This window comes from Mustela lutreola, chromosome 14 (genome assembly GCF_030435805.1).
Source record: "Mustela lutreola isolate mMusLut2 chromosome 14, mMusLut2.pri, whole genome shotgun sequence".
NCBI classification, from domain to species: Eukaryota; Metazoa; Chordata; class Mammalia; order Carnivora; family Mustelidae; genus Mustela; species Mustela lutreola.
The window spans coordinates 46,730,037-46,745,173 of NC_081303.1; the positions used below are offsets into that span (position 1 = coordinate 46,730,037).

The window sequence follows — 15,137 nt, forward strand, 5'->3', positions numbered from 1 at the left end:
CAGGAAACGGGGAGGCATTGGTGGATGCGCTCCCTCACTTAGTGAGAACGCTTAAATGGAGAGCATTGTGTCAAAAAAAAAAAAAAAAAAAAAAAAGTATCTTGATGTAATGAAATTAATACAGGTTTACGGCTTCGCAGGTTCTCAGTCCGGGTTGAGGCTCTAGGTGTGACTCAATCAACTCAATTCATCTAATTTTGTGGTCAATCAGCGATAACACCTAACCCTTACAGTTACTTCGAGTTCTAAGTAGGCTTTATGCACACCAGCCTTGCAGCAAAGTGTGTGTCCCACAGCAAAGCATTTTTATAAATATCGGTTCTCTCTGCTTAACCACTGGGTCGCTGAAATACGCGAGCTATCGCTAGGCCCTTCCCTCCGCTCCCTCCCTTCCCTTTCCCCTTCCAGCAGTGTGAGCTGCAGCAGCCGAACGCCAGGGACGAGGAGGATGTCCACTCAGGCGAGCACGCCTAAGTGATGATTAAAAAACAGCCGCACCGAAGCCTGGGCGCGGGCGGGGAGCGAGGCCGGGCATGCTCAGAGGGCCCGGCGGGCGGCCGCGATCTTGGCGGCCGGAGGGAAGCCGGGCGGGGGCGCAGGCCGGAGCGGCGCCGGCGCGCATGCTCACTGCCCGCATCTGCTCACTCCCTCCAGTGCGGCAGCCGGAAAACCGCAGCGGCGGCGGCGGCTGACGGGGAGCGACCGAGCCGGGCGGCGCAAGGGGGGAAAAATACCAGGGCAGGACTGATAAGGGCAGGACCGAGAGCGTGGGATTTACGGCCTCTGACGGGCCGCTGCCTTCGCCGTCCGCTGGGAGGAAGGTCCGGGAGGCGGCGGCAGCGACGGCGGCCGGAGAAGGAGGCGACGGCGACGGGAGGGGAGCGCGGAGGAGGGGCCGGGCCGCCGGCGGCCTGGGAGCCGCAGTGATTTTGACGTTTTCCTGCGCTCGGTCTCCGGCGGCCCCCGACCCGGCTGCGCCGGGGGACCGAGGGAGCCCCCGTCCCGCGCGCCTGGCTCGTCCCTTGACTCGCGGGGGCCTGAGGGGGTCTCCCCGCTCCGAGGGAAGGGAAGCGGGAGGCGGGGGCGTGCGGGCACCGCGATGGCGGGGACATTTTCCACAACGTGATTGTTAAAGCTTCCCCCCCCCCCCCTTAAAATTCCGGGCCCTTCCAGCCTCCCCCTCCCCCCAAGCCCGTGTGACTAAACGGAGACAAAGGGGAGGCGGCCTCGCTCACACGCGCGCTCGCGGGGCGGGTGGCTCGGCCGGGCGCCGGCGCGGGGCGGACGGACGGACGGACGGACGGACGCTGCGCCGTCACATTCCTATGCCCGGGAAGAGCGGCGGCGGCTCCCGCGGGAGGCGGCAGGCTCGCGGCGCGGACAGCTGAGCTTCTCCTCCCCGGTCGCCGCCCGGGCGGGCCTCGCCCCGGCCCCGATGGTTTGAGCTTTTCCCTCCCCTTCCCTCCCCCGTCCCGACCCCCGCGGCGGCGAGGCCACACCATGTGAAGGTGAGAGCCCGGACATCCCGAGGAGCCGCCGTGAAAGATGGGGGATGCTGCAGACCCCCGGGAGATGAGAAAGACTTTCATTGTTCCAGCCATCAAGCCCTTCGACCACTATGATTTCTCCAGGGCCAAAATCGCCTGCAATCTGGCCTGGCTGGTGGCCAAAGCCTTTGGAACAGGTAAGTGGTGTCTTCCTTCCCTCTTCTTCCTCAGGACGTACACAGGCCGGTTTTTTGTTTCCCATCATCGGATCCCCGCTCCGTGTCTTCTCGAACAGGTTCAGGAAGATGATGGGGGACTGGGAAGATAAGAAAGAAGAGAGAAATAAAGCAGCTTTGGTCTTAAATCAAGTGCCCTTGCTTAGGTGGGATTTACCCGGATTTCTTTCATTGGAGAGCAAAACGGGTTTTCTTTTTCCAGGGAGCTATTTTATTACGTTTTTACCTAGGGTAGTTTTATTTTGTGGTATTTTCCTCATACATTTCCCCCTCAGTCATAATTGTGATTACACCACCAAGAAATTTGAGTTGGTCTCTTTATTATTGGAAGGCGGTGAATGGCACATAGTACTGTATTGATTTTGACATTTGTAATGATGGCTGCTGTTGAGACTCCGTGGAATGTAAGGTGGCCTGTGTCGAAGGACAGGGTTCGTTTTGGTTGTCATTCTTAAAGCCTGTATCATCCTTTCCATACACATACACATTCTAGGCTCTAGTAAACCATTTATTTAAAACTAATATTTAGCTTGCTGATTGTGAGGTGCCATTGTCATTTCCTATTATCAGTGAGACCTATTCCTTTTGCCAGACGTATTTTGGCCTCATAAATTAAGAGAAACAAACAGGGCCTACTATGGGATTTTTTTTTTTTAAATAGAGTTTTTTTTGAGAGCATGTGCTGTTGACACAGATTGTACAGTGCAGTGGCAATTAAACATTCTCTCCGTTACCCAGTCTTTGCAAAATAACAGGAAAAGGGCCTCCTGTTGTAATTCCTTAGCGTTTGCTTTCGGAGCCCATGTTGTAGAGCTCTGAAAAAAATTAGAGAGCTTTTCATAGAAAGATGCTGGTGTAAGGAAATTTTGTCTGGTAACTTTAAGAATCATTTTGTAAGATTTCTGTGCCCTGTATAATAAATTTTAGATGTGTAAAATATTTGTAAAAAAGTTTCTTAGTATTTGCAGACTTTTCTCCAGATGTTAAATGTAAGGTGGTTTTTTTTTTTTTTTTTTTTTTTTTTTTTTTTTTTTTTTATGTTGTTGTTTGTGGGAGGAGAATGGCTTCTTTCCACTATGAAGACTGAAAATATGGGAGTTAATGGTTTAATTGATTCTCAAACACCATAACAATGTTTTCAGAGCTGCACATGTTAGTTAACTAGCAAATGAATCTCAGTGTTTGGAAGATTATTTGCATTAGTTTGAGGGAAACTTTAACGTGATTTTATGTTTATGACAACTTTTGTTTTATTTAAATTCTTGTACTTTGATATTGAAGTAGATATTAAGGTCTTAAAACCGGCATTAGGAGTAAGTATAATTAAAACTCATTTTGAGATAATTTACATTTTAAAGATTTATTTGGAACTAAATGTGTGGAGTAACACATAGGAGGAAGCTTGAAGTGTCAGTGTGTTTTTATTTTCTGGCAGCATTGATACCAGCAGTGAGAGTAAGAGATGTATTTTGGTTTTAATATACGCAGCATGCTGAAGCTAATATCCATTTGGAGGAGAAATGAAGCTATTTAAGTATTTAGAAAAGATAGAGGGTAATTTATGTAATGACCTACATGGAAAAGCAGTGTGTACAAAATGGAAGGAAGAGGGAACAACAGAAATATTTTCTTTCCTTCTGAAACTGAGAGGATGCTTATAGTACAAGATGTCAAAATGTTGCCCTTGATTCACAAAGGCTACTAACCAGAAAATGGCCTACTTTCTGGATTTGTGTCAGGCAAGTTCGCTAGATTCCGGACCACTTGGTGAGGAACACATATTGAACACCATTGAAGAAGAAAGGAAGTGAAAGGAATCTAGTATCAGTGGAATCTGCCGTGTGCTGGGTGCTGTGCTAGATGCTTGGCATTATATTGTACGTTAGAGATTCATAGCAACTTTGTGATATTCGTAGTTTGTTCCCCATTTCCCCCAGGGCACAGGGAGGTTAAACAACTTTACTACTATCACACTTTTAGTAAGGGCAGAGATATGTTTTCACTTGACTGACTCCCAGGGATATGGCATTGGTGGAGGCAGGGCATACCTGCTATATACTCAGTTCTTTAAATACATTGCTTCATTTATTCCTGCAACAACCCTCGAGGAAGATACTATTCTCATTTTGCAGATGAGCGAACAGGTTCAGAGCTATTAATTTGTTTAAGGTGAAACATCTGGCAGGTGGTGAATTCTGCATGCCAGCTCAGGTCTTTATGACTCTGAGGTCTTTGCTCTTTACACCACTCTGCAGAGTGTGAAAAATGTGCATATAGTACCTGTTAGAAGTCTTATTTATTTATTTATTTTCTTTAAAAAGTGGGCAGATCTTTTTTTTTTTTTTTTTTTTAAAGATTTTATTTATTTGACAGGCAGAGAGGGAGGGAGAAGCAGGTTTCTTGCTGAGCAGAGAGGCCCATTTGGGGCTTGATCCCAGGACCCTGGGATCATGACCTGAGCCGAAGGCAGAGGCTTTAACCCGCTGAGCCACGAAGGCGCCCTGAGTGGGCAGATCTTAACACACTCTTGGATGGTTTAGATGAGTATTGTTGGCACTTGGTTACATTTGCTTTGGCAACAGTTGGACTGGATAAAAAGATCATAAATGCGATGAGAACCAAACTTAGAAGACCTTAAGAGGGTAACTTAGTAACAAAACTCAATACATTATTGAGAATGTTATGTTTGTGCATTTTATTCTTTAATCAACAACCTTTCAAAGGTTGTTCTATTCACTCCACATTTATATGGAGTGAATAGAGAAAAAGTAAGGTTTCGTTTCTTTTGATGTAAATATTCTTCATTTGCTGTAGACACTTAAGCAGCAAGTGTTAATAGACAATTAAAAAAAATAGCCCAACTTTAAGTTTTGATTTACTAAAATCACTTAAAAGATTTATTTATGTATTTGAGAGAGTTGGAGAGCTCATGAAGCAGGGGGAGGGGCAGTGGGAGAGAGAGAATCCTAAGCAGACTCCTTGCTGGGTGCAGGGTTCCATGAAGGGCTCGATCCCAGGACTCTGAGATCATGTCCTGAACCGAAATCACGAGTCAGAAGCCCAGTTGACTGCGCCCCTTACCTATCACTTTAAATGACTTTTCCAACACATACACTTCTAAAGTTTACTACTTTTCAATATATCAAAAATTAGAAAGTTTCTTAGAGAAAAATGACTAAATCAATACCTGAAGACCCTATATATCATCGTTAAAGAAGTGATTTTAGTGGGGTGCCTGAGTGGCTCATTCAGTTGGGCTTCTGAATCCTGATTTCAGCTCGGATCATGATCTCAGGATCCTGGGACAAAGTCCTGCGCCTAGGGCTCCCCACTCAGGAGGCAGGCAGTCTGCTTGTCTTCCTCTTCCTCTGTTCCTCCCCCTGCTTGTGGTGCAGTTGCTCTTTATCTTTCTCTTAAATAATAATCCTTCAAAAAAAAATGATAGCTAGAAATTAATGATGGGTGTAGAATGAAGTTATTGAACCGTGAAAAAGAAATAAAGCACTAATATTGCAATACCTAGAAAGCAGATAAAACGTTTACTTTATTCAAAGTCTTACATCGGAAGCTTTGAGTCATGTTCTTCTCATTACACTAAAAATATTCCAAATAGCCCAAATCTTAATAGCTTATTTTGTAGAAGAATGCAGATAACAGTTTTGATCAAATGAAGAATAAGTTTGTTTAGATGAATTTTAATAAACAGATGCTCATTACTTGAAGCACATTGCAAAAGAGGAAGTTAAGCTACATTGTCTCTACTGTATTTGAACAGCTTAACCCATTTAAGCAGTGATATTGCTGAGTTTGCTTTCAGTGTTCTGTTCCTTTAAATCTTGTAGGGAAAATGGTGGGTACAAAACCTCTTTATGAATTTCTTGAATTTGGAGTTCTTAACATGGAATTTAAGGCCAACTTCCCAGTATTAGTTTATCATTTCAACTTTATCAACTATTCTTCTTCTTTTTTTTTTCTTTATATCATTCTCCTCTTCATACCATTTTCTATTATAAATATACCTTGTTACATTTCTTTGTAGGTCTGAATACATTTTGCTGTTAAAATCCTATGTTAGCTCTGACTTAGGCATGTGGGAAAGTTGTGATGACAATGGGTAGCATTGTGGGTAAGAAAGACCAATAGCAGAGAGGCAAGTTTGGGAGTTCAAGCAAGATATCAAGAAAGCTTATTGTAGAGTGGAAATGAGAATAAAGCTGCTAATATTTATTAAGTACTTGCTGTGTATCAAGCACTTTGCATGTCATATGATTTTAATTCTTGTGACAGCATTAAGAGGTAGAAACTATTAATCATTCCTATGTTACTGATGAGGAGAATGAAGCTCAGAGGTTTAGGAACTCATCCAGAACCACTCAGTTTATGGAGCTGGGATCTGAACTTGGGAAATCTGACTTCAGTCTATTCTGTTAACCACTGTCCTATATGAGGAGAAGTGAAATTAATGGAAAACAGGCTAAAGATAGAAAAAATGTTGCAGAGTTATAATCCCTCATGTTTCTAAATGACTGAATTTGGGGTACGTGGGAAATAGTTGAAATAAAAAGGTAATATATAAAAGGATGAGGTCACCTGAGGTTTTAAGTAGGATGAGGTTACCTGATGTTTTGAGACTTAGTGACTGGGAGGATGAATCACTGTGCCATTGGCAGAGATAGAGAAAGCAGCACGTTGTAATGGGAAGTCAGCTTTGTTTTGGAGCCTTGAATATGATGCATTTTGACCAAATATCTAATCTGAGAAACTTAATGATGTCGATAGCTAAAAAATGTAGGTATATAGTATAGTTGGGAAGTTGAGGCTAGAAATAATATGCACAGAGTCTTCTGTGCATCATATGCAACTGAAATTGTAGTAGCTGTGAGGATGCCAGAATTTAGGGTAGTGAATACTTAACAATGTTTTCGGGGGAGCCCTGGGGAGAAAGGAGGCAGAATTAGAAGTGGTCAGAGACTTAGGAAGGGAATTAAGAAAGTTTAATAATACTGAGGCCCTGGAAGGAAAAATTTCAAGGGGGTGGTCTTATTAACAGTGTCAAACACTACAGGGTTTTATTTTATTTTTATTTTTTTAGAAGATTTTATTTTATTTTTTTTAAGTAATCTCTACACCCAACGTGGTGTCACACTGTCAATCCTAAGATCAAGAGTTGCATGCTCTTCTGATCGAGCCAGCCAGGCCCCCCCTGCAGGTGTTTAAACCATGCCATTCTTTTAAGAATTTATGCTCTAGTAAGGGAGATGTGATACATGTGTAACTATAGTAGAGTTCAGGAAATGTATAAGAGCCATGTGACTGGGACGTGACATGCAGAGGGAGGGAGAAGTAGCAGATGGAGAGAGGACACTCTCAGCCTCAGTGAACTGAGAAGGAAGACCTCTGAAGTGGAGGTGGTAGTTAGATGACCCTGAAGGGAGTCCAGCTGAATGGGAAGTAGGCATTGTAGGCGGAGGAGATAGTATGTGTGCGGGCATGGAGTTTTGAAACCAGGGTAGTGTTAGTGGAACAATAGACCATAAGGAGGCTTATGTAATGAAATAGTGGGGGATCCAGCTTGAAAGGTAAATTGGAACACTGTTGTTTGAAGAGCCAGTTTAAGGAATTTGGCAATTATTTTGTAGATAAATTACTCTAAGCACATTGGATTTTTTTTAAAAACCTGCTATGATGAATTTATTGAACACATACTTTGTGCTAAGTACAGTTTTGAACATTTTTTAATTGTCAGGCTTTTTAAATTCCAAGAACATCCTATTAAAGTGTATACCATTTTATTTCTTCCATTGTAACTCTAAAGCAAGATTTCCAACCACAGAACAATTGGCTGGCCAATTTGTTGTGGAGGGCCATGCTCTACATTGTAGGATTTTGGCAGCATCCCTGGCCTCTACTCACTAGCTGACAGTGTTCTCCACCCTCACTTCCACTCCAGCTGTGACAACCAAGAATGTCTCTGGACCTTGCCTCTGTCTCCTGGGGGGCAAAATGACCTCAGCTTGAGAACCATTGCTCTGAAGATTATAAGATTCACCTGCAATTTTAAAAAGGTTTTTGTACATTAAAGTCCAAGTTGATTTTAAGAACACATTCTGATTTCAGACGTCTTCAAATGGAAGATAAGAATTCAGGAAATTGGGTAGTTTGCTCTTTTTGTTAATGAGGAAACAGAGGGTTTAAATAACTTGGCTTTATCATCCAGCTTGTGATTATAAGTGGTGGAACCACAATTGGAGTCTAATCCTTTATGATACTAAAATTTGTATTTTAACCTTTATATTATATGCTTTCTCTAGTTCATTACAGTTATAGTATAGTTAAGAACACATGGAAACCTTTCAAATATAAGTCTTAAATTTGTTTTGCAGAATTTGAAAGTATATTAAATCTTTCTTTTATTTGATAAATTAGTACAGGGATAGAAAATATATTTAACCTTGGTGTGTCATTTCAGAGTCTCCCCCCATCCCCAGCGAATCTAGTTTTCCATGTAGACTAGCTATTGGACCTTTGTGATAGGTAAATTACAAATACTAATACTTAAATAATTACACATTTATTAATAGTGACAGGCTTGGTGCTTTAGCTCAGATAACAGTTGTTTTCATTTATGACACTTAGCACTTTCCATTCTAAGCTTTGCACAGTTTTCCCTTTTTAAATGTTGACTCTTCATCAATATAATATTTTAGATTTAAGTCCTATGCAGTAGTATCTTTCCAGTTCTCCTATTACTATTTGCTTCTTTTTATTTTCTGGGGCATTTTCTTGAAGTACTCTTCGTTCCCCTACTTGCTGAAGAGTTGTGATAATAAACATTTATACACTGCTTTGAGTTCTGTAGAAAAAAAATAAATTGCAGAGTGTTAGAATTCAGTCTCACACTTTGACCACCTTTAGATATTCTGTTTACCTTTGTAGAATGGGGTTATGTTTCTTACAATAATTTCAAAATATTTTTCACTACAAACTAGACAACATAAGACAGAGACTAGGCATATAGTAATAGAGAGGCCACTGAGCTCTGTCTGTAATCCTTACAGCTGTACTCTGCTGTGTTATGCCTAGTAAGGTTTATTAAGTATCTCTGTCCTATTTTCTTTAGATAAAGAGATGGAATTTCAGTTAATAGAAATATCCTTTAATCTCCCTGCTCCATATTTCACAAACCTAGGCTCCTGGGAATGTATGTGTTTGATCTTCAAAAGTTATTTTGAATGTGCTCTTTCCTTCACACCATTTTCTGTCTCTAAAGTAAGAATTGTATGCAGATTCTAAGTACTTCAGGCTCTTGGAATAAAAGACATTTGATAAAACTTTTAAAATATTTTAAAAGACATTTGTCCTTAACAAATGTTAAGTTTCAAAGTACAGTTGACCCGTGAACAACATGAATTTGAACTGCATGGATCCATGTATACACTTTTTTTTCCCCCAAGAAATATATTGAATCATTTTTTTGAAGTATATGATCATTTGAAAAAGCTTGTAGATGAACCGTGTAGCCTGGAAGTGGTGAAAAAAATTAAGGAAAGTTAGGTATAATTGTGAGAATACAGTATATAATAAATATAACATGCAAAATGTGTTATCAACTGTCTATGTTATCAGTAAGGCGTCGGGTTGACAGTAGACTATTAAGAGTCAGGTTTTTGGGGAGGCAGAAGTTATATGCGGGTTTTTGACTGCTTGGGGCATGGAGTTGGCACTCCTAACCCCCTGGTTTGTTTGATAGTCAACTGTAGATTGCTTTATTTTTTTCTGCTGGCATTTCCTACTACTCTCAAGATTCTCTTTTTCAGCTGTCTTCTTGTTTTCCCTTCTCTTTTTTGATGATATTCTAATAAAGGAATTGCTGACCTTGTTAATTTTTCTCTAATTCATAGTTTTGTAGAACTTTGTAATGTAACAAATTTTGAAACAGCAGAAATAATTCTTTTTCTAGCGACCTCCTTTTTTTTAAGTAGATACTAGAAATTTTGATTATAAGATCTTGAAAACTTACTTTTTGACACAAAAATATTTTTTGAAGAGGTGAGACAGGCACAGATTGAAAACTCAAAAGGTATAAGAGAATTGATCTAGGAAAAATCTTCTTATCTGGACCCAGAGCTACTCAGTTTGTTTTAAGTTAGGTGACATCATCAGAAACCTGTTTTTAAAAAGAGCTCTTGGAGTACATTAAAAATGATTAAATTTGGTGGCGGGGGGATCTGGGTGACTCAGTTGGTGAAGCATCTGACTCTCGGTTTTGGCTCAGGGTTGTGAGATGAGATCAAATGTAAGATTCTCTCTGTCCCTCTTCGTCTGCTCCCCCTACCCCCAACACTGTCTCTCTCAACCTTTTTTTTAAAGATTTTATTCATTTGTCATAGCGGGAGAGAGAGAGAGAAAGCACAAGCAGGGGGAGTGGCAGGCAGAGGGAGATGCAGACTTCCTGCCCAGCAAGGAGCCCGAGGCAGTGTGGGACTGGGATCATAACCTGAGCTGAAGGCAGATGCTCAAACCGACTGAGCTAGGCAGGCAGCCTTCTCTTTCTAAACTCTTAAAAAAAAATTAAAAAGGGGGGTGCCTGGGTGGCTCAGTCAGTTGAGTGTCTGCCTTCGGCTCGGGTCATGATCTCAGTATCCAGGATCGAGCCCCACATCAGGCTCCCTGCTCACCGGAGAGCCTGCTTCTCCCTCTCCCTCTGCCTGCCACTATGCCTACTTGTGCTGTCTATCTCTCTGTCAAATAAATAAATAAGATCCTTTAAAAAAATTAAAAAGGTAAATTGTATGTTATGTATATTTTACCACATTAAAAAAAAAAAGTATTTCTTGGAAGTAGAAAATGTACTGGAGGGAGACCAAGAGTTACAAAGAAGGAAATATTTAGGAAGCTATAGTCCAGGTGGGAGATGGTAACACCTTGAATTTGGATGGTGGCAGTGGATATGGAAAAAGGGGATGAATGTAAATGTTCAGACTTGGTAACTGATTGGACATGTGGAAGAAAGATGAGAGTGGGGGAGTGTTGAGATTGCTTCTGTTTACTGAGAAAGGGCACAGTAGAAGAGAGCCATGTGGAAGAGAGTTGTGTATATGGAAGAGAGTTATGTGTATGTATGTGGGAGAGGACAGCATTGAATTTGAGGAATATCTAAAATGGTGGTGTGTGCATTAGTCCCTTGAAAATTCATATGTCGAATTTAGAAGACCTCTGGGATGATACACATAAGTGGTTATAAAAAAAAGTGAGTAATTGCCAGTCACTTTGAGGGAAGGTATGGAGGAGAGAGAAGGGGACCCAAGACAGGAGAACCATCAAAGGAGCCAGACTGAGAGAAGCCAGAGAGGACAAAAGTAAGCCAGGCAAGTGTAGAATCTCAAGCACAGGGAAGAGATCATTGAGATGGAGGAGAATAAGGTATAGCTGAGCAGGAAGTCTCATAATAAAACTGTCAGATTTAGCAATGATGAAATTATTGTTGACGTGGCTGAGAACATATTGAGGGGAATGTAGAGGCAGAACCATGACCAGAGTAGGTTGAGAGTTAATGGAAGACCATGTCAAAGTATCTTCACTTGTCGTAGCAGAAAATCCCTCTCAAATTGGCTTATAGGACAGAGGATTTATTGGCTTACATAACTGAAAAAGTTCTGAGGCAGGATGAGCTTTTGATCTGATTTGATCAAGGATCCAGTTCTATTTCTTAGTGATTCCCTAGCTCTGCCCTTCTTGTGTGAGTTTCATTCTCCCACGGTCCTCTCTCTGTGGAAGCAAATGGCTGTGGTAGGTGTAGGCCTCACATCCACATATCACAGTATTCAGAGCTCTTTCCTAATCACTGAATGGACGTTCTGTATTCTCTTTTTTCTTTCTCTTTAGAAGATACCAAATATGTGCAGTGACAATAAACTTTTATGTACTCTTTATCCAACCCCCATGACCATCAACTCATAGCCAATCTTGATTTATCAGTTACACTGATTTTTTTCTAGCCACACTGACTATTTGAAACAAATCCCAGACATTGTATCATTTCATCTATAAATATATTAGTTTATATCTTCAAAGTCAGGAACTCTTTTTTTAAACATAACCACGGTACTGCCATCATCACAGCACTGTCTGTCACAGCACTCTGTATCATCAGTGTTAGGATTTCTCGGATTGTCACATGAATCTTTGTTTTTATTTATTTATTTTGTTTTATAGTTCACTTGTTCCAGTCAGTATCCAAATAAGGGTCATATTTTATAATTGGTTGATAAGTCTAAGTGTGTTTTTTGTTTTTTTTTTTAAATATATAGGCTTCTCCTACATCTCATTTTGTCTTGCTTGCCTTTATTTACTGGAGAGAGTATTTACAGAGTGTCCTTTAAAATTTCCTGTAGTCTGGATCTCTCTGGTATTATTTAGTAGGTTTCTTATAAGTTGGCAGTTAAGTCTATAGGATTGTACAGATTGAAGTTTATTTATTTCTTTTTTGGCATACTTCACACGTGGTACATATTTCTACCAGGAGGCCCTTAATGTCTAGTTAACTCTCTGACTGTCATGATTTCATTTATTAGCTGGAAAGCTCCTTTAAAAAGAAACTTTTCTTGGGGCACCTGGTGGCTCAGTGGTTAAGCCTCTGCCTTCGGCTCAGGTCATGGTCTCAGGGTCGTGGGATCGAGCCCCGCATCGGGCTCTCTGCTCAACAGGGAGCCTGCTTACCTTCCTCTCTCTGCCTGCCTCTCTGCCTACTTGTGATCTCTGTCTGTCAAATAAATAAAATCTTAAAAAAAAAAAAAGAAAAGAAACTTTTCTTTGTCAAGTATATGGTTATTCTATGTGGGAAATTACCTTAATGAATGGTAGCCTTCAAGTGTACTACCAGGCAAACTACTCCAGAGGTCACAGAAAAAGAAGGGCTCACATATAAAAGGGCTCATATGATTTAAAATGCTTAAATCATATGGTTTGTTAAATCAAATTACAGTGAGAAGCAAGGAGAAAAAGATGAGGTAAGTTAACATATTTAGGGTAGAACGCAAGCAGGGAGAAAGAACTGTGCTCCCTGAATCCTGCAGTGTACAGTGTTTTTATGTCCATCTCTTTCTGCTACATTAGCCTTCCCTAATGATGATGGTATGGTCACAAGACTGGAGTTGAAGTTTGAACAAGGAGGCCCATAGTGACACATAGGCCAGTGATACACACTTGTATCAGAGAGACACCAGGAACAAGCATGTCTGCCACAGCTGTAGCTTACCCATAAGCCTGATGAATAGCAATGGGTTTTGTGTTGCTTGGTCAGGGGACAGATAGGCCAGAATGGGTGTCACCAGTGGGTGGCCACATTAAGGTCTCAACAGATATTAAGTATTCATGTATATTTAATGTTCACTGCCTCTTGTTTGTTTAGTCTTATACATATTCAATATGTCATGGATATTAAGTGCCTAGATACCTCATGAATATTAGGTATCTTTTGGGGTTTTTTTCATTCCTTTATGTTTAACATACACATTAACCACTTCCTTTTATTTAACACATTCTTTGGATTCTGTGTTTAACAAACTTCTTGCTTACTAGTGCTTATCTATACTTTCACCTATATTTTAAAAACCACAAACTTACTCTTTTATAATTGAATAGAATAGAAAGTAACAGTACATTACACTGAGATACAGGGAAGGAAGGACAAATAGTATGTTCTTCCTTTCATTGGGGATGGGAATTGCACGAAACTGAGTGGATCACTGGCCCCCCAGAAACTGAAAGGGTAAAGAATGGGGAGAAAACCATTCTCAGTAGTGACCAGAATGTACAAAGGCAAAGGTTCTGTATTGAAAGGGTGTGTGATTGTTAGGAACTGAATGTGGCTAGCAGGGATGCCTAATACAAAGTGGTGGGTAGGGACAGGATTACTTCCTCCTTCTAAGGTCCGAGGGAGGATTTTAATCCATTTTTTAAAAAGGATTTATTAGAGGGAGAATGCAGAAGCAGGGGAGGGGCAGTGGCACAGGCAAAGGCAGAGGCAGACGGAGAAGCAGACCCCGGCTGAGCTGGGAACCGGACTTGGAGCTCGATCCCAGGACCCTAGGATCATGACCTGAGCTGAAGGCAGGCACTTAACCAGCTGAGCTACCCAGGTGCCCTGAGGATTTTAATCCCTGAAGGTGCTGAAGGTCTTTGAAAACCCAAAGGTTCCATGGTGGTGTGTAACATCAAATTTGCTATGGCAAATAAGCAAATTCTGGCTGTAGGAGAGTATGGTTTGAAATAGGGACAGGAGTGGATGTGTGAAGGCGATGAGGAGTAAATAAGGTAATTCACATGAGAAGCACCGATAGCCTGGACCCTGGGAGATGTGAGTTGACACTGTGGGAAGGGGATGGATTTTATCTGAGGGCTGAGTAGGAAGGAGGCATTACTGATGACTGCTAGGTTTCTGGCTTGTGCAACTAGATGGATAGTGGTATCGTTCATCGATGTGGGGAATGCTGGAAGATGGTCGGGTTTAAGGAAAAAGACTGATTTGGGACATTTTGAGGTTTCATAACTTTCAGTGTAATTTCAAATATGTAACAGTAGTACAAAGAACTTCCGAGTACCCTTTAGCCAGATTTACCAATTGTTAACAATTTGTCCCATTTATCATTTTCTTTTTCTCACCCTCCCACATAAACACGTGTGTATGTATGTATATGTACATGCATATATACATAATATTTTCTGAACTGTTTGAGAATGTATGAGAGACATTGTGTTCCCTACCCTTAAATATTCCAGTCTGTGTCCTAAAATGAAGGATTCGTTTCTTCTATATAATATCAATAAAATTTATAAAAATCAGGAAACTTAACTTTGCTATGATATTATCTAATCCACAGTCCAAATTCCAATTTGCCAATTGTCTTAATGACATTATTGCCTCCCCCGCCCCATTCCAAGATCCATTCCAGGATCAATGCATTGCAGTTAGTTGACTTGTCTCTTTAGTCTCCTTAAACTGGAATTGTTCTTTGGTCTGTCTTTGTTGTTCATGATATTGCTACTTTTAAAGATGGAGCACCCTGAGCTGCATGCTGAGGCTGGCCCTCTGGATTCTTCCCTAGGCATTGTCTTAGCTCTTGCCAAACTTCCTTCACTCTGTAGTACAACCAGCCAGTTCTCTGCAGGGGCTGACTGGGCTGCCTCCCCTCTTGCGTTCTTATCCCCTGCTCTGGAGTGTGGGCTCTTATATAGCAGCTGTCCCCTCTATCTTTGGTCCGAATGATTGGGATGATGATGAGATCCTGGGATGGATGCTGGCGCTGAAAGTGTCCCAACAAGAATACCCAGACACTATGAAGAAAAACAAAGCGCACAGAGACCTACCTGCTCCCAGACAAGGATTGTTGGCAATCCAGACACTGGAGACCAT

At 41.4% G+C, this 15,137-nt stretch overlaps 1 protein-coding gene across 5 annotated transcripts in view; it reads left to right on the forward strand.

The window, feature by feature from the left end:
* The first annotated feature begins 628 nt into the window (after positions 1–628).
* Positions 629–15,137, forward strand: part of CAMSAP2 (calmodulin regulated spectrin associated protein family member 2) — a 120,363-nt gene continuing 105,854 nt past the window's right edge. For 3 of the 5 annotated variants that reach the window (XM_059146931.1, XM_059146932.1, XM_059146933.1), the window contains exon 1: positions 630–1,684. In XM_059146931.1, coding sequence (XP_059002914.1) covers positions 1,546–1,684 — 139 coding nt within the window. In that variant the 5' untranslated portion in view covers positions 630–1,545. Of the gene's footprint in view, positions 1,685–15,137 lie in introns of all 5 variants that reach the window. The other 2 variants (XM_059146930.1, XM_059146934.1) reach the window with 1 other exon arrangement.